The sequence below is a fragment of the Trachypithecus francoisi genome, unplaced genomic scaffold (assembly GCF_009764315.1).
Source record: "Trachypithecus francoisi isolate TF-2019V2 unplaced genomic scaffold, Tfra_2.0 Lachesis_group5, whole genome shotgun sequence".
Lineage (NCBI taxonomy): Eukaryota > Metazoa > Chordata > Mammalia > Primates > Cercopithecidae > Trachypithecus > Trachypithecus francoisi.
The window spans coordinates 133090630-133107286 of NW_022681470.1; the positions used below are offsets into that span (position 1 = coordinate 133090630).

General features: G+C 50.1%; 1 protein-coding gene across 1 annotated transcript in view; it reads right to left on the bottom strand.

Annotated features, from left to right (window-relative positions):
* Window positions 1-16657, bottom strand: part of MYO9B (myosin IXB) — a 133221-nt gene that overhangs the window by 46759 nt on the left and 69805 nt on the right. The window contains 7 exon segments of the mRNA XM_033199749.1: window positions 2908-3042; window positions 3569-3685; window positions 6539-6628; window positions 8869-8998; window positions 11487-11587; window positions 11836-11935; window positions 13142-13204. Of these exon segments, the coding sequence (XP_033055640.1) occupies window positions 2908-3042; window positions 3569-3685; window positions 6539-6628; window positions 8869-8998; window positions 11487-11587; window positions 11836-11935; window positions 13142-13204 (736 nt within the window).

Sequence of the window (16657 nt, forward strand, 5' to 3'; positions counted from 1 at the left end):
CCTGAGCAACAGAGCGAGACTCCATCTCAAAAAATAAAATAAAATAAAAATAAAATAAATAAAAAATAAAATAAAATAAATTTTTTTTGGCAGAAACTCTGTCTCAATTTTTTTTTTAAGTGACAGGGTCTTGCTCTGTTGCCCAGTATGGAGTACAGTGGTGTGACCATAGGTCACTGCAGCCTTGAACTCCTGACCTCAAGCAATCCTCTTACTTTGGCTTCCTAAAGCACTGGTATTGTTAGCATTAGCCACGATGCTCAGCCTCAAATTTTCTAATAATCACATGTAAAAAGGAAAAGAATAGGTGAAATTAATTTTTTTTTTTTTTTTTTTTGAGACAGGGTCTCGTTCTATCACCCAGGCTGGAGTACAGTGGCACAACTGTAGCTCATTGCAGCCTCGACCTCCTGGGCTCAAGTAATCCTCCCACCTCAGCCTCCTCAGTAGCTGGGACTACAGCTATGTGCCTCTGTGAATAGCTCAAAATTAACTTTAATAATACACTTAATTTAACCCTGTATATCTAAAATGTGATCACGTTAATGTGTAATTGACATAAAAAATGACTGAGAGGCCAATGTGGGAGGATCACTTGAGGCCAGGAGTTCAGGACCAGCCTGGGCAACATAGCAAGACCCTGTCTCTACAAAAAATAAAACCAAAAAACTAGCTGGTTGTGGTGGTGTGCAACTATACTCTCAGCTACTTGGGAGGCTATGGTGGTAGGATCATCTAAACCTCAGTGTTCAAGGCTACAGTGAGCTACTGAGACAGTGTATGTTCTTTTTTCTCACACGCTAAGTCTTCACAATTTAGTGCATGTGTCACCCTTCCTGCACAACTTAATTCTGACCAGCTACACTCCCAAATGATTCACTGCCAAAAAGCTTAATAGGAAAATCAGCTGGATATTTACATAAGCCTGCCAGTTTCATTTTCCCATCAGAATCATCAATGTGAAGGAGAAGACATGAATAAGGATGGTTGACTATTTAGCTGTGAAAAGACACGTCAGGGCCAGGCGCGGTGGCTCACGCCTGTAATCCCAGCACTTTGGGAGGCCAAGGTGGGCATATCACCCGAGATCAGGAGTTTGAGACAAGCCTGGCCAGCAGGGTGAAACCCCATCTCTACTAAAAACACAAAAAAATTAGCCGGACGTGGTGGCGCGTGCCTATAGTCCCAGCTACTCGGGAGGCTGAGGCAGGAGAATCGCTTGAACCAGGGAGGCAGAGGTTGCAGTTAGCCAAGATCATGCCAGTGCTCTCCAGCCTGGGTGACAGAGACAGACTCCATCTCCAAAAAAAAAAAAAAAAGACACGTCAGATAGGTTATCAATGTCTTTGAGCTAAGCAAATCCTTAAAAGGCAGCCCTGTTTCTCTCTCATAAAAAAGATTTTGTTTGGACAGAGAAGCCCCCAAATGAACTGTGGCTCAAAACATCCCTGACATTTGCCTCATTCCGGGCTGGGTGGGTTTTCTTAAATTTTCCTTCTGACTGAGAAAAATTCTGCGGCAAGTTCACCAATTATCTGGGCCTCCAGGGAGATTCCGGTTCTAGCTCAGTCTGTTTTCCCTTTGGGCTGGGTGTGCAACAACATGGTATTTCCTTATAAAATGCTGCCGCTGTTATGGAAAACAGTATGGTGGCTCTTCAAAAAAGTTAAAAACAGAATTACCATACGATCCAGCAAGTCCACTTCTGGGTATATACCCGAAAGAATTGAAAGCAGTGTCTTGAAGAGATATTTGCACACCCATGTTCAAAAAAGCATTATGCACAATAGCCAAAAGCTGGAAGCAACCCAAGTGTCTACTGAAGGATGGATGAACAAAATGTGGTACATCCAGAAAATGGAATATTACTCAGCCTTGAAAAAGAAGGAAATTCTGACACATGCTACCATGTGGATGAACCATGAGGACTTTATACTATGTGAAATAAGCCAGTCACAAAAAGACAAATAATGTCTAATTTCACTTATATGAGGCACTTAGTCAAAAATGATAGAGACAGAAAGTAGAATGGGCCAGGCATGGTGGCTCACAACTGTAATCCCAAGCACTTTGGGAGATCGAGGTGGGCAGACTACTTGTGCTCAGGAGTTCGAGACTAGCCTGGGCAACATGGCAAAATCTTGTCTCTACAAAAAATACAAAAATTAGGCCAGGTGCGGTGGCTCAAGCTTGTAATCCCAGCACTTTGGGAGGCCGAGACGGGCGGATCACGAGGCCAGTAGATCAAGACCATCCTGGCTAACACGGTGAAACCCCGTCTCTACTAAAAAATACAAAAAACTAGCTGGGCGAGGTGGCTGGCGCCTGTAGTCCCAGCTACTCAGGAGGCTGAGGCAGGAGAATGGCGTAAACCCGGGAGGTGGAGCTTGCAGTGAGCTGAGATCCGGCCACTGCACTCCAGCCTGGGCTACAGAGCGAGACTCCGTCTCACAAAAAAAAAAAAAAAAAAAAAAAAAAAAATTAGCCAGGCATGGTGGTGTGCACCTGTGGTTTCAGCTACTCGGGAGGCCGAGGAAGGAGGATCACTTGAGCCTAGGAGTTTGAGGCTGTGATAAGCTATGATTATACCACTCTAGCTGGGTGACAGAGCAAGACCCTGTCTCAAAAAAAAAAAAAAGGGGAATGGTGAGTTCAGGGCTTGCAGGAGGGGGAATGGGGAATGAGTGTTTCATGGGGACAGTCTCAGTTTGGCAAAATGAAAGAGTTCTGGAGATGTATGGTGGTGGTGTTTGCGTAACTGTGAATGTGTGAATGCACTTACTGCCGCTGAACTGAATATTTACAAATGGTTAAGATTTGTAAATTTACAAATGGTTAAGATGGTAAATTTCACGTGATGTCTGGTTTACCAAGTTCAAAAAATTGACAAAAAAGCCCTTTCCGCACCTGCTCCAGCTTGAAGATGTGCTGGTTGAAGTAATACTGTAGCTGCTCATTGGCGTAGTTGATACAGAACTGCTCGAAGCTGTTCCTCTCGAAGTCTTCAAATCCGAAGATGTCCAGGACCCCGATGGACAGGCACTGGGAGAGACAGAGAAAATGGTCACTGCCCGCAGGTGCCCGCCGCGGGAGCCAGCCTTCATGAGAGGGGCTGGCTCTACAGGCTGTGACCTGTTAGGTCCTGAGTCCCTGCTGCTCGGCAGAACACTTTGCCATTACCAGCATGGAATCCATACTTTTTTTTTTTTTTTTTGAGGCAGGGTCTTGCTCTGTTGCCCAGGTTGGAGCGCAGTGGCGCCACCACAGCTCACTGCAGCCTAGACCTCCTGGGCTCAAGCAATCCTTCTGCCTCAGCCTCCTGAGTAGCTGGGACCATAGGTGCATGTCAGAATCTGTCATTTTTGAATAAGGGGACCTGTTTTCATTCTGCCCTGGGCCTGTTGAATTTTGTAGCCTGTCCTGTTTCCTGGTCCTGCCTGTTGGGGGAAACAGCCTCTTGACTGCAGATGCCTCGGTTCCGGATGATCTGGGTTGCCCACCAAGGATGTTGGTAGAGAGGATGTGGCCTCCCCTGACCTGGCTTGAGGGAGCAAATGGGGGCACTCACCGAGACTGCCTCTTCCACGTCCTTCTTGTTGAGGAGTGCGTGGTTGATCCGCAGCACAATCCAGTCGAACAGGGCGCTGTACAGAGACTTGGCCATGGAGTCGCGGGCAGTGATGGCCTATGGACACAGAGCGGGTGGCTCACCTCTAGCACGGCGGGCCCTGCACTGGTGTCTTGCTCTGTCGCCCAGGCTGGAGTGCAGCGGCGCGATCTCGGCTCATTGCAACCTCCACCTCCTGGGTCAAGCAATTCTCCTGTCTCAGCCTCCCAGGTAGCTGAGATTACAGGTGAGCACCACCATACCTGGCTAATTTTTGTATTTTTACTAGAGACGGAGTTTCACCATGTTGGCCAGGCTGGTCTCAAACTCTGACCTCAGGTGATCCGCCTGCCTTGGCCTCCCAAAGTCCTGTGATTACAGGTATGAGCCACTGTGCCTGGCCAAGATGGCCGTTGGTATTTTTTTTTTTTTTGACACAGGGTCTCACTCTGTTGTCCAGGCTGAAGTGCACTAGTGTAATCTTGGCTCACTGCAAACTCCACTTCCTGGGCTCAAGTGATCTTCCTGCCTCAGCCTCCTATGTAGCTCGGGCTACAGGCACACAACACCACACCTGGTTAATTTTTACTTTTTTTTTTTTTTTTGTTCTGTCACCCAGGCTGAAGTATAGTGACACAGTCTTGGCTCACTGCAACCTCTGCCTCCTGGGTTCAAGCGATTCTCTAGCCTCAGCCTTCTGAGTAGCTGGGATTACAGGCAGGCACAACTGTGCCTGGCTAATTTTTGTATTTTTAGTAGAAATGGGGTTTTGCCATGTTGGCCAGGCTGGTCTCAAACTCATGGCCTTAAGCGATCTGCCCACCTCGGCCTCCCAGTGCTGGGATTACAGGCATGAGCCACTGTGCCTGGCCTTACTTTTTAATTTTATTGTGGAGACAAGGGTCTCACTATGTTTCCAAGGCTGGACTCGAACTCCTGGGCTCAAGCAAGCCTTCTGCCTTGGCCTCCCTAAGTGTTGGGATTACAGGCGTGAGCCACTGCAACTAGCCAAGGTGGTCTCTGTCAACATTCGACTCATCCAACACACACCTTTCCCCCTGTCCTGGAGGACGTGCCTGCACACTGAGGCGTTAACAGACCCAGCGGCCTCTGGAATGGCCGCTGAGGCCTTTCCATACACTCCTCAGAGCAACCAAAATTGTTGCTGAGTGAGGAACTTGGGCTCAGGGAGGAGGTGGGGCGTGCAATTGTGGTAGAACCAGCAAGAAGGGTCTAACTAACTTCAGGCCCCTTGCTCTTCCAGGGGCACCATGTGGCTGTCACCGTGTGCATCAAAGCTCTTTTGTGGCCGGGCGTGGTGGCTCATGCCTGTAATCCCAGTACTTTGAGAGCCAAGGCGGGTGGATACCCCGTCTCTACTAAAAATGCAAAAAAAAAAAAAAAAAAAAAAGTCTGGGCACAGTGGCTCAAGCCAGTAATCCCAGCATTTTGGGAGGCCAAGGCGGATGGATCACCTGAGGTCATAAGTTCGAGACCAGTCTGACCAGCATGGTGAAACCCTGTCTCTACTAAAAATACAAAATTAGTCGGGTGTAGTGGCACATGCCCATAATCCCAGCTGCTCAGGAGGCTGAGGCAGGAGAACTGCTCGAACGCGGGAGAAGGAAGTTGCAATGAGCCGAGACTGTGCCATTGCACTCCAGCCTGGGCAACAAGAGCGAAATTCTGTCTCAAAAATAAAATAAAAATAAAAATGCAAAAATAATTAGCCAGGCCTCATGGTGCACACCTGTAATCCCAGCTACTCAGCAGGCTGAGGCATGAGAATCACTTGAACCCGGGAGGCGGAGGTTGCAGTGAGCCGAGATAGTGCCACTGCACTCCAGCCTGGGCGAGAGTGAGACGTTATCTCAAAAAAAAAAAAAAAAAAAGCTCTTAAGGTCTAATCTATATAGAATAATTGTCTTTTTTTTTTTTTTTTTCACATATTCAGGTTGCAGCTCTGACAGATGTATTCAGCGGCAGACAAGATCTAGAATGTATCCCCTTCGTTTTGCATTTCTTGGGTGTCAAGGAAATGGAGCCACACAGAATGCAGCCCCTGCCTGGTGCCTTTGGCTCTACATGGAGCCTCTCGGGGGCACTAGTGCTGCTCGGGTCTTGGGTGATGTGCAGCAACTTCCTGGCAACATCACGTGGTGCGCTGGACCCATGTGGGTTCAGAATGTCCCCTGTGCCTGTTTGAAATGCCACAACAGCTTCCCATCGGGTGAGGGGCTAAAAATCCCCATCGTGACTAGGTACTTTCCTGTTGTTAAACAAGCTGCAAGTGATCCTGCTCTTGAGATGCAAAAATGCAAGAGAAATATAGCACAGAGAAAACATCCTGGCTGCGGCAAAGACCACAGGGAGGCACCTTAACAAGGTTTAGAGTCACAGGCTTGAGACTTACAGGCTGGGAGTTACATAAGAGTTGTCAGTGTCATGTTCCAGAGTCCAGGGATGGGCATATTTTTTTCTGGAAGGGACCAGGGAGTCATTATTTTTGGCTTTGGGGCCTGATGTTCTCTGTCGCAACTACTCTGCTTAGCTGGTATGGCCCCAAAGCAGTCTTAGGTGGTATGTAAATGAATGGGTATGGCCATGTGCCAATAAAACTTTATTAGCAAAACCAGGTGGAAGGCTGGAGCTGGCCAGCTATTGCTGGTGAGAACCTGCACGCACACGGAACATCTAGAAACACAGAGATGAATGCATGTAGCTCAAGTTCTGGCCTGAGGGCCATGGTTTGCCTCCCAGGCTGGCTTGTGCCACACCTGAACTCACATGACAATCACAGGCACTGCCTGGGTTCCATTCTAGCATTTCAGGGACAGGAGCGGACGGCCCACTCACCCCAGCTCTTTCCAAAGACCATTCCCACTTGGGTTTTGGGGTCTGGCACTCTGTGAGTGCCTGGGCAGTGCTCACCTCGCTGAGGCTGTAGGGAAGGATGAGCTTGTCGTTGACGGTCACTGTTTTTCTTTTGGTCAGAACCTCCACCAAGATTTCTCGCTTCACCTGTTTGGAGGTCAAGGAGAGGGAGAAGGAAAAGGGAGACGGAGGGCTTATCAGGCATGTTCTAGTGTCACAGAGGCAAGGCCCGGAGCCTGAGGTAGCTGGGAGACCGACCCTCAGCAGCCAGGCCTGGAAGTGGGCCGTGAAGCCTGCCCACCCACCTGCGATGTGCTGGCTTTTTTTTTTTTTTTTTTTGAGACAGAGTCTCACTCTGTTGCCCAGGCTGGAGTGCAGTGGTACAATCCTGGCTCACTGCAACTTCCGCCTCCCGGGTTCAAGCAATTCTCCTGCCTCAGTCTCCCCAGTAGCTGGGATTACAGGTGCCCACCACCACACCCAGCTAATTTTTGTATTTTTAGTAGAGATGGGGTTTCTCCACATTGGCCAGGTTGGTCTCAAACTCCTGACCTCGGGTGATCCGCCTGCCTCGGCCTCCCAAAGTGCTGGGATTACAGGCATGAGTCACCGCGCCTGGCCTGCAATGTGCTGTTTTACACTTGGCAGGTTTCAGAATTCCCACATAGCATGGGCTTGCCGGATGCTCATGTTCCGTGGCCCGGGTATGTGCGTGCACAGACCTTATGTGAGTGCGAGCCGCGGGTCCAGGTGGCGCCTGGTGACCAGCACTCACTGCTTTGCCTGTTGGAGCTGGTGGTTCCCATCCATTGCACAGGGGCTGGGCTTAGACCTTACCTAGACAGCCGACATGCTCATCCCTCCCCAAACTGCCAAGCTACCTTTCTGAGCTGGTGGTCTCTGCCTACCAGCAGCAAGAGTGGGGAATAAGCGGGGGCCTTCTCTCTCTCTCTTTTTTTTTTTAGATGGAGTCTTGCTCTGTCGCCCAGGCTGGAGTGCAGTGGCGCAATCTTGGCTCACTGCAACCTCTGCCTCCCGGGTTCAAGCGATTCTCCTGTCTCAGCCTCCTGAATAGCTGGGACAACAGGTGTGTGCCACCATGCTCAGTTAAGTTTTGTATTTTTAGTAGAGATAGGGTTTCTCCATACTGGTCAGGTTTCGGGGCCTGATGTTCTCGAACTGGTCTTGAACTCCTGACCTCAGATGATCCACCTGCCTCAGCCTCCCAAAGTGCTGGGATTACAGGCGTGAGCCATCGTGCCCGGCTGGCAGGGGCTTTCTCTGAATATCCCAGCAGATGCTCACATATCCCCAAGAACTCCACAGAAGCTGGGGCTCCTGTACCAATAATGGAACACTAAGCATAAATGGATTAAAAAACAAAAGACTGGGGTAGGGTTCCTCGGCCTCACTGCCTTTGCACTTGGGGCTGGATAATTCTCTGCCGGGGGGGGCTGTCCTGTGCACTGCGGGCTGTTGAGCAGCATCCATGGCCTCTACCTAGCAGATGCCAGGAGCAACCCAGAGTATGGCAACCAGAAAGGTCTCCAGACATTGCCCAGTGTGTCCTGGGGGCACAATTGCCCCTGGCTGAGAACCAGTGGAGGAGGAAGGGATGGCAGGTCCAATGAGAAAATGATCAAACCAGAACTTTTTGTTTTTTAAGAGACAGGGCCTTACACTGTCACTCACCCCAGCTGGAGTGCAGTGGCACGATCACAGCTCACTGCAGCAGTGAACTCCTAGGCTCAAGTAATCTTCCTGCCTTGGCCCCCTGGGAAGCTGGGATTACAGGGGCACACTATCAACACCTGCACGCAGCCCCAAGCTGTAGTTTTTTTCTTTCTTTTTTTTTTTCTTTCTTTGAGACAGAGCGTCGCTCTGTTGCCCAGATTGGAGTGCAGTGGCGCAATCTTGGCTCACTGCAGCCTCTGCCTCTCAGGTTCAAGCGATTCTCGTGCCTCTGCCTCCTGAGTACCTTAGACTATAGGCACGTACCACCATGCCTGGCTCATTTCTTTTTGTATTTTTAGTAGAGATGGGGTTTCACCACGTTAGCCAATCTGGTCTTGAACTCCCAACCTCAGTTGATCCTCCCACCTCGGCCTCCCAAAGTGCTGGGACTACAGGTGTGAGCCATCACGCCTGGCCCCTGAGCTGTAGTTTCAGAGAGGCTTTCACTTGAAGGTGGGAGGAGGAGATGCCCCCATCCACAGAGCTCATCAGAAATGAGGAAGCAACACTGTAAAGATGATAGCGGAAGACGTAAGGTCCTGGTTGATGAAACCTCAGCCTACATAGGAAGTTCTGGGTATGGTCCCTCGTATTGAGAGATAGCCAGCGGCCCTGAGTCAGGCCTGAGGAGGGACAGAGATGGCGATCAGTACCTTCAGAAGCTGCGACAGGGTGTCCAGCACCTCGGGCGGCCCGATCTCCAACCCTTCCTCTCGGCCTGTAGCTCTCTTCTTGTAAGTGACGTTGCCTAGGTACAGGATGGCCGAGAGGACGGCAAAAATCCTAGGAAAGAAAAGGCACTCACATTTGGGCAGTTTCTACATTCCCAAGACATCAGATACTTCCAGGGAACTGGGCTGAATCCTTAAAACCAGCAAATTTTGTTCAGAATGCATGAAGTTGGAAAAATATCTAAGGCCTCTGTTGAAGACTGCCTCTGTGGAATGTGACTTTGCAGACAGTTGCCTTTTTCCTGAGATTTGATCTGGCTCCGTCGCCCAGGTTGGAGTGCAGTGACACAATCATAGCTCACTATAACCTCCAACTCCAGGGCTCAAGTCATTCTACTGCCTCAGCCTCCTGAGTAGCTGGTACTACAGGCCACCACATTTGGCTAATTTAAAAACATATTTTTAAAGGGACGGAGTCTTGCTATGTTGCCCAGGCTGGTCTCAAACTCCTGGTCTCAAGTGATCCTCCTGCCTTGGCCTCCTGAATACCCGGGATTACTGGCATGAGCCACTGCACCTGGCTAGACAGCTATTTTCTCTTTTTATGAAACAGGGTCTCACACTGTCACCCAGGCCGGAGTGCAGTGGCACAATCACGGCTCACTGTAGCCTCAACCTCCCTTGGCTCAGGTGAGCCTCCTACCTTAGCCTCTTGGGTAGCTGGAACTATAGGTTTGCACCACCATGCCTGGCTAGTGAAACTGTTTTTTTTAAAAAAAAGTGTGTACAGATCCCTCTAACTAGCCTCCAGACCAAGAAATAAAACATTCCAAGTCCTGGATCCTGGAGCCCCCCAACCCCAGAGGAACCACTGTCCTGATGTCTGATGCTGTCTGTGAACTTGATGGGATGTCTGGCCAGTCACTGGCTCTGTTGTCCAGGCTGGAGTCCACTGGCTATTCAGAGGTGCTATCTTTTTTTTTTTTTTTTTTTTTTTTTTGAGACAGAGTCTTGCTCTGTCGCCCAGGCTGGAGAGCATTGGCACAATCTCGGCTCACGGCTGCCTCTGCCTTCTGTGTTTAAGTGATTCTCGTGCCTCAGCCTCCTGAGTAGCTGGGATTACAGGCGTGTACCATCATGCCTGGCGAATTTTTCATATTTTTAGTAGAGATGGAGTTCCGCCATGTTGCCCAGGCTGGCCTTGAACTCCTGAGCTCAGGCAATCCACCTGCCACGGCCTCCCAAAGTGTTGGGATCACAGGCGTGAGCCACTGTGTCCAGGCCAGAGGTGCCATCTTAGCTCATTGTAGCTGTGAACTTCTGGGCTCAAGTGATCCTCCCAATTCAGCCTCCCAAGTAGCTGGGACTACAGGTGTGTGCCACCATGCCTGGATAATTAAAAAAAAAAAAAAAATAGATGGGGTCTTGCTATGTTACCCAGGTTGGTCCCAAACTCCTGGTCTCAAGCGATCTTCCTGCTTGGCCTCCCAAATAGCTGGGATAACAGGCGTGAGCCACCATGCCTGGTTTAAAAAAATTTAAATTGCTGGGCGCGGTGGCTTGTGCTTATAATTCCAGCATGCTGGGAGGCTTATGCAGGTGGATGGCTTGAGCCCAGGAATTCAAAATTAGCCTGGGCAACATGAGGAAACCCTGTCTCTACAAAAAATCATCCGGGCGTGGTGGCACGCACCTGTAGCCCCAGCTACTTGGTAGGCTGAGGTGGGAGGATCACCTGAACCAGGGGAGGTCAAGGCTGCAGTGAGCCATGATCTCACCACTTCACTCCAGCTTAGGTGAAAGAGCGAGACCCCACCTAAAAAAAAAAAAATTAAACTGTAGTAACATAAGCATAATATGAAATTCACTACCTTAACTTCTTTGATTTTTAGAGACAGGGTCTTGCTCTGTTGCCTGGGCTGAAATGAAGCGGTACAATCCTAGCTCACAGCCTTGAACTCCTGGCTTTAAGTGATCCTGTTGCCTTGGCCTTCCAAAGCACTGTGATTACATGTGTGAACAACCGCACCCAGTATTCTTTAAACTATTTTTGTTTTTGAGACTGGGTCTCGCTTTGTCACCTAGAGTGGCGTGATTAGTTCAGTGGTGTGATCATGGCTGTCTGAAGCCTCTTCCTCCCTGGCCCAAGTGATCCTCCCACCTCAGCGTCACAAGTAGCTGGGACCACACGTGTGCACTAGCATGCCTGACTAATTTTATTTATTTTTTGTAGAGATGGGGTTTCACCATGTTGCCCAGGCTGGTCTTGAACTCCTGGGCCCATGCAATCCTCCACCTTGGCATCCCAAAGTGCTGGGATTACAGGCGTGAGTGAGCCACCTGGCGCCTGGCCAAACCATTTTTAAGGGTACAGTTCGGCAGTGTTAAGTATGTTCACATTACCTTTAATTAGATCGCCTAATGACCAATGGCTTCTCATGTGCTCACTGCTATTGGGCCACACTCCCTATGGCAGCTCTGTTCAGGACACTGCCTGCCCGTTTTCACTGGGTTGCAGGTTAGACCTCAGAGTGACTGGTAAGGGACATGTGCGCCCCCTGTACGCTCTGAGGGATGGTCCCCGGGGCCCACACGCTTACTGCTTCTTGGTGGCGGGGAGGAAGCCCACCATCTCCATGGCCTGCTTGAGCCTCTCAAAGTCATGCTTCAGGTCCTCCCCATCTTCAATCTTCAAGTTATGCTGGAAAACAAAGGCGTCGGTACTTTGGGCATTCCTGGGCCGGCGAGGGTGGCGTGCCAGAGTGATTTTGGCTGGAGCTAGCGGGGCAGGGCCCCAGGACCAGGGGAATGAATGGGTTCTTTTAATGCTGCCTTCTGGGAGCGGGTTTGGGGGCCAGGGCAGGCTGCCTCTGACTTCCCGGCTATGCATAAACAGCTTGAAGCTGGGAACAGAGGTGGCGTTTGTGACTGGGGCTTGAGGCTGTTTACCTGGTTGAGGTAGAAATAATCTTCAGGCTGCTTGAGCTGAAATTCTCGGCGCTCTTCCTCGCTGACCCCGAGTAACAAATAATAAAACACGTGGTAGTTCCTACAGGTCAAAATTGGGAGGAACACAGTTGTTTTTGGAGGCCAAGCAATAGCTACTCTGCAAACCACTACTAACATGGCTTTGGAGAGCACACCTCAAATATGTACAGATTTAAAACAGTCAGTCAGTTCTTATGTCTTAAAAAAACAAAAAGAAACAAATGAGCATCTTGAGCAAATAGATTTCCGGAGGATTGGAGGTGGGTGGGTGTACATCTCACTTACTTGTCAATCGGAAATATTTCTTTTTTTTTTTTTTTTGAGATACGGTCTTGCTCTGTTGCTCAGGCTGAAGTGCAATGGTGCGATCACAGCTCACTGCAGCCTCAACCACCTGAGTTCAAGTGATCCTCCCAGTTCAGCCTCCTAAGTAGCTGGGACTACGGGTGTGTGTCACCATGCCCAGCTAATTTTTTTTTTTTTTTTTTTTGCAGAGACAGGATTTCACCATGTTGACCAAGCTGGTCTCGAACTCCTGGGTTCATGTGATCCTCCCGCTTAGGCCTCCCAAAGTGTTGGGATTACAGGTGTGAGCCACTGCTACAGGCCTGTTTTTTTTTTTTTTCTTAAAGAGACAAGGACTGTAGCCGGGCGTGGTGGTGCACGTCTGTAATCCCAGCTACTTGGGAGGCTAAGGCATGAGAATCGCTTGAATCCAGGAGGTGGAGGTTGCAATGAGCTGGGATGACACCACTGCACTCTAGCCTGGGTGACAGAGCAAGACTCTGACTCAAACAAACAAACCAAAAAAAAAAAACCCCAACCAACCAAACAAAAACAAAGAGACAAACTTGCTCTATTGCCCACACTGAAGTGTGGTGTCTAGCTCACTGCAGCCTCAACCTCTTGGACTCACGTGATCCTCCCGCTTAGACCTCCTGAATAGTTGGGACTACAGGCACATGCTACCATGCCTGAGAAATGCTTCCAATCTTAAGTATATTTTGTGCAGACATCTGAGCACGTACTGGGGATAAAACCTCCAGGGAGGCACACAAAGGTGGCTTGGGAGGTATGAGGACAAAGTGTGAGGCCACAGGAGCAGGTCTGGGGAGAAGATGGATGGGCAGGCCCTGATCCTGTGAGAGCCTCTACGCCCTCCCCGAGTTCTTCCGACCTCAGGACATTTGCTTTGCTTCTCTCTTCTGTAAGAGGAAACGCAAACATGGCGTGGCATTCAGAGATTCCCAGGAAAACGTTCTCCTACCTCTCATCCTTCTCCTGAGACACCAGGCGAGACTTTTCAAGCAGATATTTCTCGACGACAGCTCTGTCATTAAGAGAAAAAGAGAAAGAATAAAACATTACATTTTAGTATTGTGTTAATATTGATTTTTTTTTTTTTTGAGATGGAGTCTCGCTCTGTCATTCAGGCTGGAGTGCAATGGCACAATCTTGGCTCACTGCAACCTCTGCCTCCCGGGTTCAAGTGATTATATTGCCTCAGCCCCCAGAGTGGTTGGAATTACAGGCATGTGCCACCATACCCAGCTAATTTTTGTATTTTTAGTAGAGGTGGGGTTTTGTCATGTTGGCCAGGCTGATCTCGAACTCTTGACCTATGTCAAGTGATCTGCACGCCTTGGCCTCCCAAAGTGCTGGGATTATAGGCATGAGCCACCACGCCTGGCCAATATTTGTTATTCACTGTCTTTTTTATTCTAGCCATCCTAGTGGGGGTGCAGTGGTATGTCACTGTGGGCTTTTTTTTTTTTTTTTTTTTTTTTTTTTGAGATGGAGTATCATTCTGTTGCCCAGGCTGGAATGCAGTGACGCGATTTTGGCTCACTGCAACCTCCACCTCCTGGGTTCAAGCGATTCTCCTGCCTCAGCCTCCCAAGTAGCTGGGATTACAGGCATGTGCCACCATGCCTGGCTAATTTTGTATTTTTAGTAGAGATGGGGCTTCTCCATGTTGGTCAGGCTGGTCTCAAACTCCTGACCTCAGGTGATCCACTTGCCTCAGCCTCCCAAAGTGCTGGAATTACAGGCGTGAGCCACTGCAGCATTCGTTTTGAGGCAGGATCTTGCTCTGTTGTGCAGGCTGGAGTGCAGTAGCACAATAATGGCTCAATGCAGCCTTGTCCTCCTGGGCTCAAGTGATCTGCCCACCTCGGCCTCCCGAGTAGCTGGCACTACAGGCTAATTTTTGTAGTTTTGTAGAGACGGGGTTTCGTCATGTTGTCCAGGTTGGTCTACAACTCCTGGCCTCAAGTGATCTACCTGTCTCAGCCTCCTGAAGTGTTGGGATTACAGGCATGAGCCATGCATCTGGCCTGTCACTGTGGTTTGGATTTGCATTTCCGTGATGACCAATGATGCCGAACATCTTCTCACGTGCTGCCTGGCCATTCATAGGTCTTCTCTGATCAAGTATCCATTGACCTCTTTTGTGGTTTTCTTATTGGGGTGTTGGTCCTATCCTTGAGCTATAAATGCTTTCTATATGCTAGATGCAAGTCCTTTCCTGGTTCTGATTTGCAGGTACCTTCTCTGGGTCTGGGGCCTCCTCTCCAATTTTGTCACAGTGTCCTTGGAAGCCCAGGGTCTGTGATACCCATCAATACTCGGTTGTATCCATACGGTCTGGTGTTCTGCCGTCTGCCGATCATTTTCTTTTTCTCTTTTTTTAGACGGAGTTTTGCTCTTGTTGCCCAGGCTGGAGTGCAGTGGCGTGATCTCCGCTCACTGCAACCTCCGCCTCCTGGGTTCAAGCAATTCTCCTGCCTCAGCCTTCCAGTAGCTGGGATTACGGGTGCCCACCACCACGCCAAGTTAATTTTTGTATTTTTAGTAGAGACAGATTTCGCCATGTTGGCCAGGCTGGTCTCGAACTCCTGAACTCAGGTGATCCACCCGCCTCGGCCTCCCAAAAGTGCTGGGATTACAGGTGTGAGCCACTGCTCCTGGCCTTGCCAATCATTTTCTCTGTGCCAAGCAGTTAAGGTGTTTCCTCCAAATTAAATTATCAGAGGTCCCTCAGGAGGCACCTGGCATCATGTGGGACCTTGAGTCTGAGGGTGCCAGCACAGGCAGTAGGGTGTCTCTGCAGCCCCAAATATCTCTCAATGCTAAAAGCAGTGGCAGTGAATGTTTTTTCGAGGACAAACACGTTCCAGGCATCATTTGATATATTTCTCAGGGACTCCTCTTACACGCTGGGTCAGGCACGGTGGCTCCTGAGGAGTGGACAAGGAGCCGAGGCTTGGTGAGACTACGTGCTGCCCAGGGTCCTGTGGGAAGCGGGTGGCCAGGTGGGATCGCTTCACACCAGCTGGGGCTGGCTGAGTCTGGTGGGGCCGGTCTATCACGGGATCCGCCATCACTAGACGTGTGAGCTCACCGGGGGCTCCAGATCACCCTCATCTGAGCTTATCCTGTTATGCAGGAGACACCGCTGGTGCCCAAGGGGTGGCAGGGCCAGGGTACAGCACAAGGTTCCCGATTCAGGGCCTGCTGAATGCTGCCTGCCTGTCTCTCCAGGACAGCAGTCTTTTTTTTTTTTTTTTTTGAGATGGAGTCTCACTCTGTCGCCCAGGCTGGAGTGCAGTGGCATGATCTCGGCTCACTGCAAGCTCTGCTTCCCATGTGCAAGCGGTTCTCCTGCCTCAGCTTCCCGAGTAGCTGGGATTACAGGTGTGCGCCACCACACCCAGCTAATTTTGTATTTTTAGTAGAGATGGGGTTTTACCATGTTGGCCAGGCTGGTCTTGAATTCCTGGCCTCACGTGATCCAACTGCTTCAGTACCCCAAAGTGCTGGGATTACAGGCATGAGCCACCATGCCCAGCCCAGGACAGCAGTCTTTTGTCTGCAGGCTCACATAGGGACACACACGATGCACAGGTGACTTTCGATGGCCTGGCCTGGGTCCTCTCTTCTTTCAAATAGGAGAAAAAAATGTTTCCTTCTATTCCTTTGCCGGGCTAGTAACCAGTTTCAGCACCTTCCTGCATTCCTGGGGAGGGAGGCTATGTCTGTTTCTAGAAGGAGCTTCATGCTTCAATCTCAGCCTGTTGCTGATTCCCTGTGCTGCATCTGCGGGTCTGGCAGAGGACGTGGCTCCACGGTGGCAGGATGGCAGGGCTAGCACACTGGGTGTCTAGCACCAAAATGTCGCTTGACCGATGATGACCCCTTCCCTTCCCCAATCATTTTCAAGGCCTGGGCCTAATAAATGGGTCTTATAGGGACCCAGGGCTCCTCCGGCACTGAGTCCTTGAACACACAGGAAGCTGCAGCCTCATAAATTGGGGAACTGGGCAGGGAGGCTTGGACTACGCCTAACCCTTGGCTTTCGTGGGAATGGCATGGAGAAGTGTCACCTGCCTGAAGGTAGGCAGAAGCAGAACCGGTCCGAGCCGGCTCCTTGTGTGATTGCTGCGGCCATTCTTGGGATGGGAAGCGTGCCTCCCTCCCTGGGGCGAGGATGAGCACAGTCCTGAGGTTGTGGGTGGAGGCAGGACTCCCTTTCCTGAATCCAAGGCCACAGATATGACTTTCCAAAGCTGGTCTGGGAGACCTGGCCATAGAGGGCCACTGGTCCTGAATATGACAGGACCCTGGGGAAGGCAGGGGAAGCTGAACCGTTTAGCTATGGGCTGGGCCAGGACACCCCTTCTGGTGTGTGGTCCAATGGCGGGCCCTGGAAGTTACGCTTCCTGGAACCTGGGGATGTGACTTTATCTGGAAAAAGGGAGCTGGACGCAGTGGCTCATGCCTG